We start from the raw sequence: 17,352 nt of genomic DNA, 5'->3' as shown, positions 1-17,352 counted from the left end.
TGTTTTCTCTAAACTTTATAAATATTTGAAGCTCCTTCTATGAAGATGCTCAAGGAGCAACTCATTAAAGAAATTATACATATACACAGTAAGTTAGGTTTAAATCAAGTGAGACTAGTATGGAGTTTCATCTCTTTCTTTTACTTTCTTTTTTTTCATATTAATTATTTTTATTTTAGGGAAGTTACTATTTTTTTTAGTTTTGTAGAAATAGAAAGTCTAAAGCAAAGAATAGAGATATCAAAATTGTAAACAAGGTTTAATAATAATAAAATTTCTGAAAGTCGAAAGATTTAAACATAAGAAGATTGGTTATTTTTTAAATTGTGTATTTTTAGTATTAAGATGAGTACAATAATTTTTATGAGAATTGTGGGAGGTGTCAATAGTTTAACTCTAAAATTTTTTGACATCTAATATAATTCTATTTCTCATATTTTAAAGTTAATTTTCAATTTTTCAGTGATTTAAAAAGTTGCTGCAATATTTTATTTTACTTTTGTAAGGGACGATAAATTTCTCTTATTGAACATTTTATCATTAGCCCTTACCCCAAAAAAGAAAAAGAAAAAAGAAAAAGAATGAGCAAAAATAGTAGAAAATTAGAGAAAGAGAAGATAAATGAGCCACTCCACGAGCCATGTACGTGCTTGATAACAAGCTTATCGTTTTGTCATTACGGCTCTGTTTGGTACAGCTTATTAAATAGAGCTTATAGTAGTAGAGCTTATACCAATAGAGTTTTTGGATAAAAAGTCATTGGGTGTTTGGTTGCAATAAAAAAAGTACTTTTGAACCATTAAACTATGTGATATTTTTTATATTATATATTTTTAGAAAAGCTCTATAACCTCTACTCCTAAAAGCTCAAATTTTGGGCTTTTGCTAGTAGATGTAAATTAGCTTATTTAAGCTTAAAAAACTCTACTAAAAAAATAACCAAACACCATAAAAAATTTTAAAAAGTGTTTATACGATTAAATAAGTACTTATGCCTCTTAAATAAGCCATACCAAACAGGAACTACAACTATTCAACGTGGCAGACACTGCTTAGCCATGCAATGATGCGTAATCCTTCGTCGCCACGTGCGGCGCATGCACGAAACGTACTCAAAATCATACGCGTCATATAATAACACACATCACTTGCGAACCCATTAGTGCACTTCACTTCAATTTTCAATCCCATCTTCAAGAATGCAGCAAACGAAAGAGCAAGACCCCATATCATCAGCTGGAAAACACGCAGCCGATGAAAACCAGCGGCTGCTGAGGGAGGCTAAAGTGAGGGACTTGACGGCGGAGAAGAGGCGGATAGTTGAGGTGCCGCATACGGCGTCTTTGGCTCACACAATGAACGCATTGGTGGCCAACAAGGTGGTGGCGGTACCGGTGGCGGCGCCACCGGGGCAGTGGATCGGCGCTGGCGGGTCAATGATAATGGAGTCGGATAAGCAGACTGGGGCTGTGAGGAAACACTACATAGGGATGCTTACTATGCTTGATATATTGGCTCACATAGCTGGTGATGATCAAATGAACGGTAGCGATGATGCCCCTGATGATCTTGATAAGAAAATGTCAGCCCCTGTTTCGTCCATCATTGGGCATTGCCCCGAGGGCTTGAGTTTGTGGACTTTAAGTCCTAATACTAGGTAAGTTTGCATTACTTCAATTAATAAGCGGAACTTGAACTCCAGACCTATCGTATCAATTTAACAAGTTGAACATGATGGTGTACACATGAATACTATGAATTATTAAACATTTGATCGATATTTGGCAATTCTCGTCAATTTTCTATGAGTCAAAATCAGTCAATTCTTTTTCGCTCTCTATAATTAGTTTAATTAGCGTCTAGTTTATATATATATAATGCAAATGGATTATATTAATGATTCATATGTTAACATTATATATATCAATTCTTTTTCACTTCCTTGAAACAAGGATGCCACTGAAAAAAAAAAGATTTTGATACACTAACAGATAAAAATGTGTTAAAATCATTATTTTTATTTTATATTTTATTGATATCTTTACTTGAATGGAGTGAGGATGCCTTTGTCTATCGAAGTGAGGATCTTCTCCTTAAAGTGTGTGTGTGTGAGCACATGTAAGGGTGCGTGTGTGTGTGAACTTCTCTCTTTAATTCGATATAACATTTTGTTCTTTCTATAGTCATAAAATTGTAAGATGCAAGAGTTAGGACATTTTTTATACTGATTTGTTGTAGCTTTTAAGTGGAAAAAAACTGTATTTATAACATAAAAGTTAATATTGTATAGTGAATATCAGTTTTAAATAATATTTTAACAAAAATGATAAAGATATTATATGTGTATATATACATACATACATATAATCGTACGAGTGGTGAAATAATTTAGTTTTACTACAGTAGTTAATATTTACCAAACGTTTTGGTGTTGTAGCTTAAAGCTACAATTGCCCCATCTCACTACCAAACATGCCTTTAATTAGTTAGTCCGTGATTTGGCTTGATTGATTGGCCTCATTCAAGTGACTAGCTAATTAAGGTATGAGATCACGCAGTCTAGATAGCACTATGTATTAATTCCTGAAATCAATTAATCAATTCGTTGCTTTAAGCTGATGTATATGCAGTATACTTGACTGTATGGAAGTGTTCAGCAAGGGAATTCATCGAGCTTTGGTACCAATGGACAGCCGAATGGAGAACATTTCAGGAGTTGAACTTGTGGAATCTGCATCTAGCTATCAAATGCTCACACAAATGGACTTGTTGAGATTCATGATGAACCATGCCTCTGAACTAAAGGACATTACTTCACATTCTATCAGAGAATTAGGAGCCCTGAATGAAAATGTTTTTGCGATTACTGAATCAACAAAAGTTATTGATGCCATCAAGTGCATGAGGGCTGCTCTGCTTCATGCCGTTCCGATAGTTAAATCCTCAGGTGCCACTGAATAAGATCCCAGGAAGCTCATAAATGTAAGTTATCTAATTTAAATTCTCTTTAGCTATGGCTTAAATCAATTTTTTCATTTTTCTATTACAGTTGGCTAAATATAAAATTACAGAATAAGTGACACGCATTTATCTTTTCTTTTTTTTTCCTTGTCGGTGAAAAACATTACTTTATTTTGTTTTGCTTGCTATGATATTGTTTCTTAATTAGGTTTTTAGTAAGAAATCCTGATTGGCAAGGAATCAATATCACGAGAAATGGAGTAGATAGACCCACTTCATGATAAAGATGACTGTGTCCGAGTCAATGTCAAATGATTGAAATCTAGAACAAATGTCGTTAACTTTAAATGATCTGTGCATGTATAATGCACCATCTGACCGATTAACATGTTCTTGTGTGGGCAAAGTTTGGCATGAATCACCAGTGGTGTATGAAAAGTGGCTCAGAAGAAACCTAATCACATTGCAAAATTGTGGGGGCATGTTTTGGTACAAAAAACCTAATGTTGAGAGAAATTCAATTAGTTTGGTAAGAAAAGGATCTCAACAACCAAAATAGGGGAAATTAATTGTCTGGTATTATGGAAATGGCTATTCTCCAGACATAGAGCAACAATCAACTTTGACTTTTGCGCTAGCTTAGCTAAGTAAAAATCAAATTGACTAGTTTGAAGTACGGAGGAAATTGAAAAAAAGGATGATATATTTGCAAGTAAGCTTGTCACTCAGAAGTGCTGCAAACTATCAAATAGATCTATGTGGCAAACAAGTTATTACATTATTATTGACTTCGCAGGGATTGATGAATTCTTTCATAATATGCATCCCATTCATGATTTTCAGTCTAGTGCATATCTATATCTTTGATCTCTTCTTTCAGGGTAACGGGTGGCGACTTATAGGTACATTTTCTGCATCAGATTTAAGGGGCTGCCATTATGCAGTGCTGCAGACATGGTTGCCTCTAACGGCACTAGAATTTACACAGCAAGTTTTAACGAGCCCTTTGTTTTCGGAATCCAACACCACTCAACAAAGAGAACTTCTTACATGCCAAGTTGATTCTCCTCTCTCCGAAGTCATCGGTAAAGCTCTTACCAAACATGTTCACCGAGTTTGGGTTGTTGACCAACAGCGTTTACTCCTCGGTCTAGTCTCTCTCACAGACATGATCAGGGTATTAAGAACCTCTATCTTAGCAGATTTTCAATGAAATGTTTTTAAAGGATTGATATAAGTAGTTATGTTTTTTTTTTTTTGGCAAGTCGTAGTGTAAGTTGTTAATTGCACTTGTTTTAAGATGTCAAGGGATTCATCTTTGTTGGGAATCTCGGTTATGCAAATTTGAGCTGGTAGTTGAGCACTGATGCTAAGATGAATGCATGATCGTAATTAATAATTAGTAGCTAAGACTTTTAAAGAAAACCCACGACGCAGCAAAGCCTAATGAATTGAAAATTACTCGACACACACAATCTCATTTCTTCGTGAACAAGAAATACTCATCACAATCGGCTGCTGGGGCCCCATGACTACGAATGAATTGATCCAACGGCCCTTGATTATTGTCGTCGATTTCCAGTGTGAATAAATAATAGCGCTGTTCCTGCTCTTGGAGTGCACACTTGCTTTGCCATCCTTGATTGCCTTTTTCAAAACCAAATTTAGCAGCAACGCAAATGAATTGTTGTTCCTTTTTCATGTTGATTACGAATGATATTGGTGTGTCACCTTTCAATTTTATAATGTATTGAACGTGATCGACCGACTCTTTTACCTACAACTTTTCGACTAGCTAGATCAACTACCGCCTTCCCCGGACTATATAATCTAATCAATCAATTTTAATGACTCCGCTTGCTTGATGAATTAATTACTGTCAGGTCATGTGATCTTATCTTTAGCTTGGTTTATTCAAATTTTAGAGTTTGTGAGGTGTCCAAAGAAAAGAAATTGTATCGTTTAGTTTTTGCTTATCCGATCCAATCCACGTTGTATATTTGAGGCTATTAAATTAAAAGCATAATCAAATCACTCCTTGTTGGTGGTGGTCTGGTGGATGCATTTTTCACACTTCATTCTTGATATTAAAATTTTCGCAATTCATTTTTCACACTTCATTTCGACACTAGTTTTAAAGTAAAATAATGATGGTTGAGAAAAGAAACTGTAAATTAATCCAAAATTCCACATTATCTAATTAAAATTGGTTGTTGGCAAGTATATGATGAGCCTCTTCTTAAGTAATATAAGGCATTTTGGATGGATTCAAAAACAAAATCTCAATCCATTAATCTCAAATTATTATTATTTTATTATCGTCAAATAAGTCAATAGAAATTTGGAAATACTTTATTCAATATAAGATAGACGATCAAACTCTAATTTCTACGATTAAAAAGAATTATTAATTTGTCTTGTTAATGCCGGATGGATCATGTCGCTCGACTTTGAATAATTTATACAGACGTGATCAGATCACTGATCAGCCATGTCATGAACAATAAGCGGCCATTTTTTCAGATCTAGCTAATTGTTCAAATTAAATAAGTCTAAACTTTAGATAAAGAATAAATCAGTCGAGGAAACTAGAACTTTCTTATGCTGATCAAGTCAAAAATCCAGTAACGAATGATTTAAAGTGGCCACGTGTTTTTTTTTAATTTGGTGGCCACGTAAATAAAGTTAAAAAAAGATAAGAAATTAAATCAAGCCGCGTGATTCCTGCGTCACCGTCCATGTCCACGTTGAATTTTGATAACACGAAATGACCCCATGGGTACCTTTTTCTTCCGGAGGAATTTAATTGTGATTTCAATTATTAATGATATAATGAGAGTGCCCGCCCGGGGGCCGGGGGCCGGGGGCAATAATTTTTAAGCAATATTTTCTCGAAAAGAATTAAAAAAAAATTAATTTGAAATTTTATATACTCGTTAATGAAATATAATTTTGTTCATAATTATTACATACACATGGGACAGATGCATTGTCACAACAATTTCACCACAAAATTTCCGAAACCGTTATGAATTGTTTTTAAATTTACAATGCTTAAATTTAACCAAAAAAAAAAAAACACTTAACTAGTTAACTGTTTCTATTTAACAAAATGATTATTAGTTTTACATAATTAGCAAATATTATTTTAGAAACCACAACTTTATTAAATTGACCCCTAATATCATCTCTCTTGAAACTAATGTGAATTTGTAAAAAATTTGATAACGTTATTGCAATATTGTTGGTATATATAAATCGTTGGTAAGTTGATCTTTAATTTCTTTTACTATTAATAGTCATAACCTCTTTTCGTAACCAAAAGAAAAAAAAATTAAAAAAATGTTAAATAATTTACCCAAAAACACTACCACTTTAATTAGATCGTTACTTCATAACTCATATAAACCATCCTATTAAAATCAAATTTAAAATAACTATTGTTACTATGACAAAATTATTTAGTGGCTAGTATAGATACAGCGCGTTTCCAGTGGCAGCGAGTTTCAAGCACGCGTTATTATCTCCGCGCATCAAGCCTCCAAAGTTGACAGGAAAAAAATAATATTAATAATAACAGTGCATTCGGCTGGAGTTATAGGTTAATTGATTATAATTTGATTCAATTTGATCTAACATTACAAAATTAAAAAGAAAATTAACCCAAAAAAAACAAAATTCAATACATTCACGCGCTTTGATGTTTTCTCTCGCCGACATATGAACTCTTTGTAAACTCCGCAGCCCATCTCATGTTGTATTATTATAAGATTCATCGAGGTATACCTCTCACTATGTGTCGTTCCTCCGTCAACTTTAACAGCCATGAACGGCGCCACACTCACCCAATGCTCCTCCGCTGTCCTCCACAGACGTCCGGCCAATAAACTAGCTGCTAACGGCGTTAACGGAGATTCTTATTACAGGGCTGCCACTAAGGGTGCCGTCGAGATCATCGGTGGCAAGAAAATGGGCAATGGTGGTTCTGGGAATGGGAGAGCGTCGTTCTTGAGCTGGACTTTACAGGATGCCGTGTACGTGGCGAGGCACCATTGGATACCCTGTGTCTTCGCAATGGGGTTGCTGTTTTTCATGGGCGTCGAGTACACTCTCCGCATGGTCCCCGATTCTTCCCCCCCGTTCGATCTTGGGTTCATCGCCACCCGGCCCTTGCATCGCCTCCTCTCTTCTTCGCCTCAGCTTAATACTCTGTTTGCAGCCCTCAATACGGTACCGCTTTTCATCATTGACACCACATGCAGTCTTTTCTTTTCTTTTCTTTTTTTTCATTTATTGATTTATTATCATCATTTATTTATTTTAGAAGATTATAAATTTTTACAATCTTTGGTTTTAGCTGTAGGGGTTTCTTTGTTTTTAATGGTTTTGTGGCTAGAACAAGAAATTTCAAGATTAGTTTAATCAGCCTCATTATTTTCATTAATGACAATTGAATAAGATTTTTAAAAAAAATTCTTCTCTTTTTTTTTTTAATGTGCTTTTTGTTTGGATTGGAATTAGAATTTCACATGCAATTGCATTTCCTGACAGAGACATATCAATCAATTGGATATGATATGCACATGCAATGTTTATTTTATTCATTTCTATTTTTCGTAAAATTCACAGCACTCTAATGTAATATGTTATGTATTTGTTGGGTAATGTTGCATAATTTATTAGGCGTTTGTGGGGATGCAAACAGCTTACATACTGTGGACTTGGCTGATTGAAGGCCGGCCAAGAGCCACAATTTCGGCGCTTTTCATGTTCACTTTCCGCGGAATTCTTGGTTACTCCACACAGCTTCCGTTGCCTCAGGTACATTTTCAACCTCACTTCATGAGTTCAACTACATTTTTCACACCAATGCCCTTTATTGCTTCGTTTGAGTCATCATGGAATCAATATTTTGGTTTGGTTGCCAAGAAAAGAAAATTTAGTGATTTAACTAGTAGTACTTTCTTGGGATATTATTAAAACAAAGGGAGTAGATACATGCCTGTAATTGGTAAGTAATGAAAAAATTATCTACGGTAAACCGTGACTGGTGACTACGAATGTATAAGTTAATGAAAGAGTGTCTATGTTTGGTGTAAGCTTCTAGAAATTATAGGAAAATAGCTTCCAATGGAAAAATTAATTCTTAAAAGGGACGAGATTCTCTCTTGATTTCAGCCAAGACTAAAATTTTGTAGTGTACAATTTCTCGTTTGTGGTTTCTTTGGGTTACATTCAATAGCATAAGCAGTGTATTATAGCTCTATTGACGATTCAGTCACTTGTTGCTCATCGTTCTCAGGGATTTTTGGGTTCTGGCGTGGATTTTCCAGTAGGGAACGTATCGTTTTTCCTATTTTACTCAGGCCATGTTGCAGGGTCTGTGATTGCATCACTTGATATGCGGAGAATGCACCGGTGGGAAATGGCATGGCTTTTTGATGTGCTTAATGTTCTTCAAGCTGTAAGGTTGCTGGGCACAAGAGGTCACTATACAATAGATTTGGCTGTTGGTGTCGGTGCTGGAATTTTATTCGACTCTCTTGCTGGAAAATACGAACAGAGCAAAAGCAAAATGGGAAGTGCTGCTAAAGAATCTCTGTTAAGTTGAAACAAACGGGGCAATAAAAAATTTGGATGCTTTAGGCTTACTCTTTTTCTTTTTTTTTTTTAATTTTTGTAAAGATACTTTACGTCTTTAGTAATTTTGTTCTTGTTTTTGCTGTTAATATCCTTATCAGTTTGCATCATTATCATGTGTATATCTAATGGGATTTCTTGTAAATCAAAATAAAAAACTTGTAAAAATTAAAATCAAACCAAGGTAGGAAAAGCTAATGCATCTTGAAAGAAAAGGAGAGGCAGTTAAAGTAATATTTGTAATTCATTCGATTCGAGGACCACCACTAGAAGTTGAATATGGACCAGTTATTGTTCGTGCAATTGAGGCCAGGCGTTAAGTTGCTTTTTACTAGTTCTTCGTTTGAGCCCACACTCTTGACATTCGACTCCCTTTGAAAACTTCTTATATTTCTCTCTTAACTAAAAATAAAAAGAGAGAAATATATTTTTTCCGTTGGATATATGGGTGGAGAATAAATTTCTAGGCCAAAACTACCTCCCATCGGTTGGAAGGTACCTATTATTTTGTCGTCTTGTGGCCATCCGATTGAAGAGTAGTGAAATCCAACAACTGAAAAATGGACAGGTAATAAAATAATGTAAATGGTGTGGCTGGTAAAAACAGTGTGAATAACTGAATAAGAAAAAGAAAAATAATAATGTTAATTCGAAAAGTGTGCGCATCAATTGGAAGCAGTGCGTCGGTTGCGATTGTGGCATTGTGGTAAAAACAGTACAATATTGACACCAACAACCCAAATTCGGTGATCGATCAGCCGCGTTTGGACGCCGATTACATGAACAAAAAGGTAAATATTTGAGATTTACATTGGACGCCGATTATGGTTCTTCTAGGGGATATTGTAAATGGTTTTGCATGTTATAGACTATATGAAGAGTTAAATCGCAGGCTTCATCCTGCTTAGGTTCAGTATGTTTCTGTTGATTCTTTGTATGTTTCCTTTAAGATAGAGAAGCTGTTGGAAATTGAATTTATGAAATCTCGCTGCCATGAAGAAATTTTGTTTGGCAATCGACTGTGTTTTGTATTACTTATGCATTAACACATCCTCATTTAAGTATGATTGATTTATCATCACTTGAGGTCACTTCCCTGTAGTTGTTCCCTTTGGACTAATGTTCCTACCATGATGCATCTGTATGGTGAATACTTACATATACTTTTCTATACATTTAAGCATAGAGTGGGATACAACGTTCAATCAATTATTTTAGCTGATTGAATGGTTAGACATTGCAACAATCATGACGTGTTTTTATTCAGTCTATCAGCCCGTGGTTGGCAGAACTATTGCATATCCATTAACAAAAATGCTTTTCTCTCTGTTGCTCTTGTGCTATTTGGCTTATTCTGCTGGTTACTTATACTATAACCTATTAATTTTTGTTATCAGGAAATGGAGAAGTAGTTGAAGACACTGATTGTCCTCTCTCCATAGTTGGAGGTATGCGTTTATCCTATAAGTATGTCAATAGACATGCATAAAATGTCACGACTTTATACCAATATCTGCATTTGCAGACATGAAGGTTCCGCCATTTCTAGAATGAAGCAACTAAACATTGCAACATAGTTGGAGTAGCAGCAGGTGATAATGAATTTGTAATTAGATGATTCATTGCGTTGGTCTATTATTATTCCCATCATTGGACTTCTGTTTAGTCTGTACGTACTAAAATACGTCATTACAAAGGAAGTGTTGACTGTGCATTTGCAGATTGAAGTTTTCTTATGTCAGTTTATGTCGTGGCTTGGTCATTATTAGAAGACAATGTCTTTATTTTGGTTGAAGAGGTATGTCTCTATAGAAAAAGTAGTGCATAGGTTGGTGATCCACTGGAGAGATCTGACCTGCAAGCATATTTGATGCATGCTTGGGTACGAATGTCATCTTTGTGTATGTAGATTGCATTGCAGCGATATTGTAATGCATGATACGGCCTTTCACTTTCATTATACTTATGGTTGCTTGCTTAATGCCTTAATGAATATTGTTGCTTTTTATCCTAGTCAGTCCCGCTTTTTGGTTATCTATTTCCTGAGTCGCGAGTGCATATGCTCTTGGTCAAAAGATAATTAAAATATAGGTTTTGAGAAAAGCTATTCAGTCATTTGCATTTCATTATTTTAATTGGAAGAGCAAAAAGATTTGAAGGAGTTTGGTTGTTGAGGTATGCATTATGTTGTATGTAGGACAAGGTGTTTTATGGAAAGAATATAGAAAATGCCTTTATAGTGGGTTGTATTGTCATACTTAATCCGTTTAACCACTTTACCTTGTCCATTGAGATTTTTGTTAATATGTATCACCATAAAATAAAACTGAATGGTGAAATGACACTGCTTTTTGTTGGTAGGCATTGTTTTAGATTTGTAACTGTGGATTTTCATAAGCTGTCAATGCGAAAGGTCTATATGTAGAAAAATTACTTGCACAGCAAAAGGGCAACTAGGGGTCTATTGTTGAAGGAGATCAAAGTAGGAGCCAGGTTATTGTCATGCCTCGTAATGAATTTAATCATCCCCAATTGACGAATAATGCTGCTGACAGCGTCCTGTTGTATAGGGAATTATTTGGCATTTCGTGGCGGTTGAATGAAGTTCGAACCCACATGGGAATTTTTTATAAGAAGCTGATCATAATCTATCATGTGGGGAAGGAATAGGAAAAAAGTTGTGTAAATTAGCATTTTACTATTGTAATTCATTTGTGTTACTCCGTAAAATTTCAGCTGGTTTGCTTGTAATGAACATTTCAGTGTATAATGATGTTGTAAAGGATAGGTGTGAAGATTTGTGAAAATTTGAAGGGAGTTGATTATGAGTAAGTACAGGTGCGGGAGATTTTTTGTTGAAATTTATTATGGCTCCCATGTATCCGGGCCTTTGTAATTTGCAGAGGCAAGTGATAGACAATGATTGAGTGGGATGCATTGTTGGTTTCTATGTAAGGGGTAAGTCAGTGATTGACATCGATTCAAGTTCTTGAGAAGTTGGAAGTCATTGAGTTCTCATGGAAATTATATGAGAGACCTCTTGTAACATAAGCAACCTTTAAGTTACAAAAAGCTAATGAATCCAGAGTTCCTTTCCATTCCTCTACTTCCTTCTGCAACGCTGGTATCTACTGTAGTTTCCTTATTAATCTCTATATGGCATGCTTTTTGCTTTTCACTTTGACCTACCTTCAATCTTGGACAAAGTTACACATTATCTTTTTAGTCTGAACCTCACTTTCGATTTTCTGCTTCGTCTAAGCTCAAAGCACACGAACTACATTCATTACAAATAACAATTTCCAAATTTGATGATTTTTTTTTTAAATAACTAATTACCACTGCTATACTTATAGCTACAATTATATTGCCACTTCTCTATATCCATAATATTAACCCAATCATTATATACAAAATTATATTGCCACTTTTCAATTTTTTTGCTGCCTCAAATTGCACGAACATTTGTTAAAACCCTAAAGTACCACGTAACCCGTCTTAAACGGTTGCCAATTTAAAACATAATTAAAGCTATCAAACTGGAGCCATTAGATCATGTGCCCAGATATCCTACGGCTGTTGGAAATGATGACAAAATAAGGGGCATCTTCCCCTCGTTGGAAGGCAGCCGGGTCCAAATTTCTAATCATGTAATACATATTAATTTTAAAAAAAAACAAATAATTCTTCATTTGCACAGGAAAGCAAATTTGTAAGATATTCAACACTTCTTAATTTAGAGAAAATTGGGAGGAGAAGAAAAAAATTGACATTTGTGGATTTAAAATTCAATATGTAAGACAGAAATTTCTCTTTCAAGTAACTCGAAAATGTGATGACAATGATGCGATATTAATTAAAAAAGAAAAGAAAAGAAAAGGAAACTTGTGTGAGATTGTTACATCACTTTAGTATATTGAGTTAGAAAAATTCTATAATATATCATAGGTAATACAACTAACTAATATTTGTATAACATGCGTAATTGAATTTAATATAATTACCATTTATATGGTGGTTTTTCAAAATAAATACATATATGCCACAATATCATTTTTTTTTGTATGATTGATATGATACCTCTAATGTATTTTAAAATTTCACATTGAGCTGGTGGGACAAGTCACTAATACTCTCTTATGTGGTAGAGCAATGAGTTCTACCATAAGAACCACTGATTTTTTTTTAAATATTAAATTTAATGGACTCTAAAAAGTGTGGGACAATTCTATGCAAGTTTTTCTTCAATTTATATAAAGCTAGTATCTTAATTATAATTTGGAAGAATAATATTGCATTTTCTATATTAAACTCCAAATTTATGATTAAAAATCAATAGACACTTTTTGAATAAACTAATTTATGAGATAATAAATATGTGCATGCACACACGCGTGCGCGCACACACACATAAGATTTTTTATCATATTAAAATTAAGAACAAGTTAAAAGATATAAAAATAAAAAAAACACAGACTCCAATATAACATATTTTATCATGTAGTGCATTGAAATGTGTTTTTTTTTTTGAATTGGTTTTACTCCCAAACTTGAAAAATATCCTCACACGCACTATGGAAGGTAATAGTAGATGGCTATCAGTTTCCGTAGTTGTCTTTGTTTTTGTAATTTTTTAAGATAAATTGTCTTTGATTTGAAAAGAATGAAACTACGGCATTATGAAACATATGATTCTTTTTTTTTTTCCCCCATGAAATGTTCATTTATAAGATTGCATTCACACAAGGCTCTTGTGTCACGTTTTTAGCATAATTTTCATGTAAAGTTGCAATACATTAACTTGCTTCAAAGAAAAAGCCACCATTGACCTGCCGTTGATCGTTTTAAACGATAGAAATGTGTACATTCAAGAAAGTGGAGATTTAACTAACCTAAAGTAGTGTTTGGTTGGAAGTAGAGGAAGAGGAAGAGAAAAGTAATTTGAATTTCTTTTTTATTTTTATTATTTGGTAGATCACTAGATCATAATTTATAAGAATTTAATTTCTATCAGAATTTAATATACATCATAATGTAGAATTTTGATTCCTCACCAAAAGTGAGGAATTCAAATTCCTCTTCTATTAGAAGACAAAACATCCAAAATTACTCATTCAATCTTTTATTAACTTGTTCTACGTTATCAAATAATTAATATTTACAATTTAATTTTTATCAATTTAATTTGTAGATAATTAATTTATATTAATAAAAGTTAAAGTAATGATTTAAACAATTTAATAAAATCACTTTATTTATTTAATTAATTTACAAAAATAAAATTATAAATTTAACAGTCATCAACAAGTCACCGTTGCAGTCGTCGGGTGACAGTTGTTGTCGTCGACTTTGGTGTGTGAAATGTCACTGCCGGTACGGTTGGACTTGGTAGCCAACAAGCAACGTCATATCATTATCATAAAGGTTTAAAATGGATCTATGTTCTTCAAATTTAGTTAAAAAGTTTTGAAAACTTTTTTACTTTCCCAGGTCCAGACAAACATCAAATATTTTGGCCAAATAAGTTGCTTCAATCTAGAGATTGTCAATTTCTAATAATTTTCATATGATTCTCGAGTTGAAATGAGATGGTACGATGGTTGCAAGCAACCAGTACGATGGTTGCAAGCAACAACAGGCAGCGGCTCTGATGGCAGCTCTGCTTCCTTTTTGGTTTTTTCAAATAAAATTTTAAAATCATAATATATTAATTACAAAATTATTTATTTATGTCATAATTTATTTAGAAACAAATTAAATTAATTATAAGATAAAATTATGTTAATAAACATTTTTAAATAGAGTGATTAAAAATATAAGTATATTATTCAAAATAATATTTTATTAGTTATTTATATAGTAGACTAAATAAATTTAATTGTTTTATTTTTTTACAGTATATCTATGATAAATATTGAAAGTGTAACACTATAGGGTGAAATTGTCTAAATAAAAAATAGGACATTTCCTTTCTTTGTATAATTTTGTTACAAATGAAACATTAGAAAAGAGTTTCAATAGACTCTCCTCTCCATTTTTGTCCCACTTTCCTCTCTTCTCATTTTCTTACTTTTCTTCAGATCAAACACCACTAAGAGAAAATAACTTCGGCAAATCGATCTCATTGACTGTTCGAAAATGTGATCCGTTTTGAAACATATGGAACATGGATGTGAGAGCTTGAATAATTTCAACTAGGTAGCGACTTTTATGAAGTTGTTTTAGTACATTTAAGGCTACTGATATGTGTTGTTGACCTTTTGAGAGTTCTTTTGAAACACTTTGTGTTATCCATAAGCAATAGAATCACCCTTATTTTGCCCAAAATCGCCTTGTACTACATGATTTTGAAATTTTTTGTATATGATATTGCTCAATACAAGCAGCTTCAAGTATTACATCTTTTAAGCATTTACAAGCAGGGCTGAGCTGAATGCTCCTGCAATTGGACAACTATAACTTTGTAACAGTATTGGGAATCAAAAGTTCCCAGAAATATTTACAACTAAAATTAATCCTCAATATCGCTATCAAGAGGGCATGATCCATCATCTACATTGGCAAGTGGGTCATATAACGGGGAGCTTGGATCCATACATCCTGGAACAAGATTAAGATCACATCGATCACCCTGCATTGAGTTACATTCAACAGATTAATAATTGGTTTTGATGGTGCAATTTTGCAGGGAAGTAACAAAATGATGTTATGAGAAATGCACAAAGAGTGTACATACCCCTTCTGCAGCCAAATTGCCAATCAGCACGCATCTATCGACCACAACGTCTGTGTCGGGAAAAATGGCTTTCTCACATGCACCGTCTTTACTTAACTGATCTGCCAAACCCTGCCATATGAATCCAAGTTTTAGACCATAGTGCCAGGGAAATTGCAATTGCAGTTTTATACATGTGATGTATTCATTTGCTTCTACCTTATTCGCTGAGATTTCCAGTCAATTACACTTTTGGAGTAAAAATATAATTACAAGTTACAGACATTTGTTTTGTTATTACCTTGTTAAAGAAGTCCATTGGTTTATTTCTCCAAGCCCTAGGCACTAGGAACTTTATTCTGTAAGGTCCATCCCACTCGACTCCATTTGTGAATGAGAAGATCAAGTTTATAGCTGCAAAAAGAAAAATTCATAATAAGAGAATTAATAAATGCCTAAGAAAGCAAATATAAGTCTGTGAAGTAGAACATACCGTGCTTAGGTACGCATATCTGGATGGTATAAAATGGGGAGTCATTTTGGCCTCGGTTTTTCCTAAGCATTGCCCTTGGTTCACCGCCACACATAAATGGCTGATTAAAACCTCCTGTGGAAGGTTGTGCAAGAAAAAGAGATTCAATGAGGACTATTATGACTGATATTTTGCGAAGAAACCAAGGCTATGGTGTTAGAACTACCGTTAAATCCAATCCCAAAGTCTTTGTTTGGCAAAAGTTTTTTTGCATATGGATTGTAGAATATCTTCAACTTCTCTCCCTGTTAAGAGGATTTCAAAAGCCTTATCATTATAATAGATAAAAAATTAAAAAAGAATCAGAGCCAGAACTAAATTCAATGCCAGGACCAATGCCAAACTTACAGACATAGGAGGAAGACCATTCATAGTTTTCCAATATACAGGGGCCTTCCCAAGTTCAAACATTGCCCAGCTAGGACGTGTGTACCTGAAATGAAGAAGTTCACAGTTAACACCACAATCATAGTTCAGTTACCACAATGTACGGAGAATCTGAACACAACAAAACAGTTTTTCTAATGATTCCGGATCATTGATCAAATAAAGGGGAACTAAAAGTTGAAGTGGGATTCATACTCTTCAATTTCTTCATAGGGAGTTGTTGCAGTGGTTACTGCAGCAGTTACTTTTCCAGTAATCCTAACTGTTTTCTTCTGCTTTGGAGAGCTCCTCGGCAACAAAGCACCCTTAAAGCTACTACCTGCTTCACAGAAATCATGTGATTCAAAGTGACACAGAAAAGTAAGATATTCAATAGCTAGTAGGGACTTGTTAATTATGATCTGTACTCAAACATAGACTTTCTTAGGTCCCCATTCTCAGTAGCTGTGGAATGGAAGAAAAATTACACCACTACTTTTAGTGCCGGCATTTTCTGGAAGCCTCCTTTGAAATCATAGTAGGAAACAATTCATTATGTATCATCATTTTCAAATAACGGTATCAAGTACTATTCACACACCACAGCAAACTCTGATGTAACATGGGACATTAAAATCATCGACAACTTTTTGCTTTGTTGTACAAAATTGAACCAATACAGATGGTCTACTCACTAGCAAAATCGCCAAGAGCAATTTGCAACAAGAGAAACTCAAAATTTAAATATTTAAATTGTAGAGAAGTTTAAGGACTCATACCAAGTGTACTTGACACGGATGGGGTTGCATTTCTACAAGAAACCGACCTCGTGGCCGAAGCAAATTGTGATGAAGCCGCAAAGATTGACCCAGCCGTTGCTGCCATGTATCACACTTTAGTGCTGCTTTTAACTTCCTGGAGAAGTGCTTATTCAATTCAATTGGGCAAGTTTGAAGGTTGCAGTACAAATAAATCCAGATATATAGAAAGAAGTTTTATATACGCAAATGGATAAGCAAGCAAGCAAGCAACCACACACACAAAATATGGCAAAAATATCTATTAAAAATAAAATGAAAAATCTAATACAAGAAGACAAAAGACTAACGCCGAAGTATATCTTGTGACCAAAAATATC

At 34.1% G+C, this 17,352-nt stretch overlaps 3 protein-coding genes across 3 annotated transcripts; 2 read left to right on the top strand and 1 right to left on the bottom strand.

The window, feature by feature from the left end:
* Positions 1 to 1,031: 1,031 nt before the first annotated feature.
* Positions 1,032 to 4,328, top strand: LOC102620590 (SNF1-related protein kinase regulatory subunit gamma-like PV42a). Its single transcript, XM_006465417.4, is given in 3 exon segments — positions 1,032 to 1,657; positions 2,631 to 2,982; positions 3,842 to 4,328. Coding segments are annotated over 3 exon segments (1,143 nt in total). The 5' UTR covers positions 1,032 to 1,199; the 3' UTR covers positions 4,175 to 4,328.
* A 2,286-nt stretch (positions 4,329 to 6,614) lies between these two features.
* Positions 6,615 to 8,690, top strand: LOC102620662 (phosphatidylcholine:diacylglycerol cholinephosphotransferase 1-like). Its single transcript, XM_006465257.4, has 3 exons — positions 6,615 to 7,191; positions 7,645 to 7,782; positions 8,264 to 8,690. The coding sequence occupies exons 1-3, from the start codon at positions 6,787 to 6,789 to the stop codon at positions 8,570 to 8,572; spliced, it is 852 nt and encodes a 283-aa protein (XP_006465320.2). The 5' UTR covers positions 6,615 to 6,786; the 3' UTR covers positions 8,573 to 8,690.
* A 6,253-nt stretch (positions 8,691 to 14,943) lies between these two features.
* Positions 14,944 to 17,231, bottom strand: LOC102621225 (protein POST-ILLUMINATION CHLOROPHYLL FLUORESCENCE INCREASE, chloroplastic). Its single transcript, XM_006465258.4, has 8 exons — positions 16,994 to 17,231; positions 16,431 to 16,554; positions 16,197 to 16,281; positions 16,015 to 16,093; positions 15,810 to 15,923; positions 15,618 to 15,730; positions 15,338 to 15,448; positions 14,944 to 15,232 (listed from the first exon to the last, which is right to left on the bottom strand). The coding sequence occupies exons 1-8, from the start codon at positions 17,097 to 17,099 to the stop codon at positions 15,113 to 15,115; spliced, it is 852 nt and encodes a 283-aa protein (XP_006465321.2). The 5' UTR covers positions 17,100 to 17,231; the 3' UTR covers positions 14,944 to 15,112.
* Positions 17,232 to 17,352: the final 121 nt, after the last annotated feature.

Source organism: Citrus sinensis, chromosome 7 (assembly GCF_022201045.2).
Source record: "Citrus sinensis cultivar Valencia sweet orange chromosome 7, DVS_A1.0, whole genome shotgun sequence".
Lineage (NCBI taxonomy): Eukaryota > Viridiplantae > Streptophyta > Magnoliopsida > Sapindales > Rutaceae > Citrus > Citrus sinensis.
The sequence above is the reverse complement of the archived record's forward strand: the minus strand, read 5'-3'. Positions and strand labels throughout refer to the sequence as shown.

Excerpts from the sequence above, each read along its gene's own strand:
- LOC102621225 (XM_006465258.4), bottom strand. The coding sequence starts at position 17,099 with ATGGCAGCAACGGCTGGGTCAATCTTTGCGGCTTCATCACAATTTGCT. Across the intron at positions 15,924-16,014 it reads CTTTGGGATTGGATTTAACG|GAGGTTTTAATCAGCCATTT; the intron begins GTAGTTCTAACA and ends AACCTTCCACAG. Across the intron at positions 15,233-15,337 it reads GCAATTTGGCTGCAGAAGGG|GGTGATCGATGTGATCTTAA; the intron begins GTATGTACACTC and ends AACTCAATGCAG.
- LOC102620662 (XM_006465257.4), top strand. The coding sequence starts at position 6,787 with ATGAACGGCGCCACACTCACCCAATGCTCCTCCGCTGTCCTCCACAGA. Across the intron at positions 7,192-7,644 it reads TGTTTGCAGCCCTCAATACG|GCGTTTGTGGGGATGCAAAC; the intron begins GTACCGCTTTTC and ends ATAATTTATTAG. Across the intron at positions 7,783-8,263 it reads CACAGCTTCCGTTGCCTCAG|GGATTTTTGGGTTCTGGCGT; the intron begins GTACATTTTCAA and ends CATCGTTCTCAG.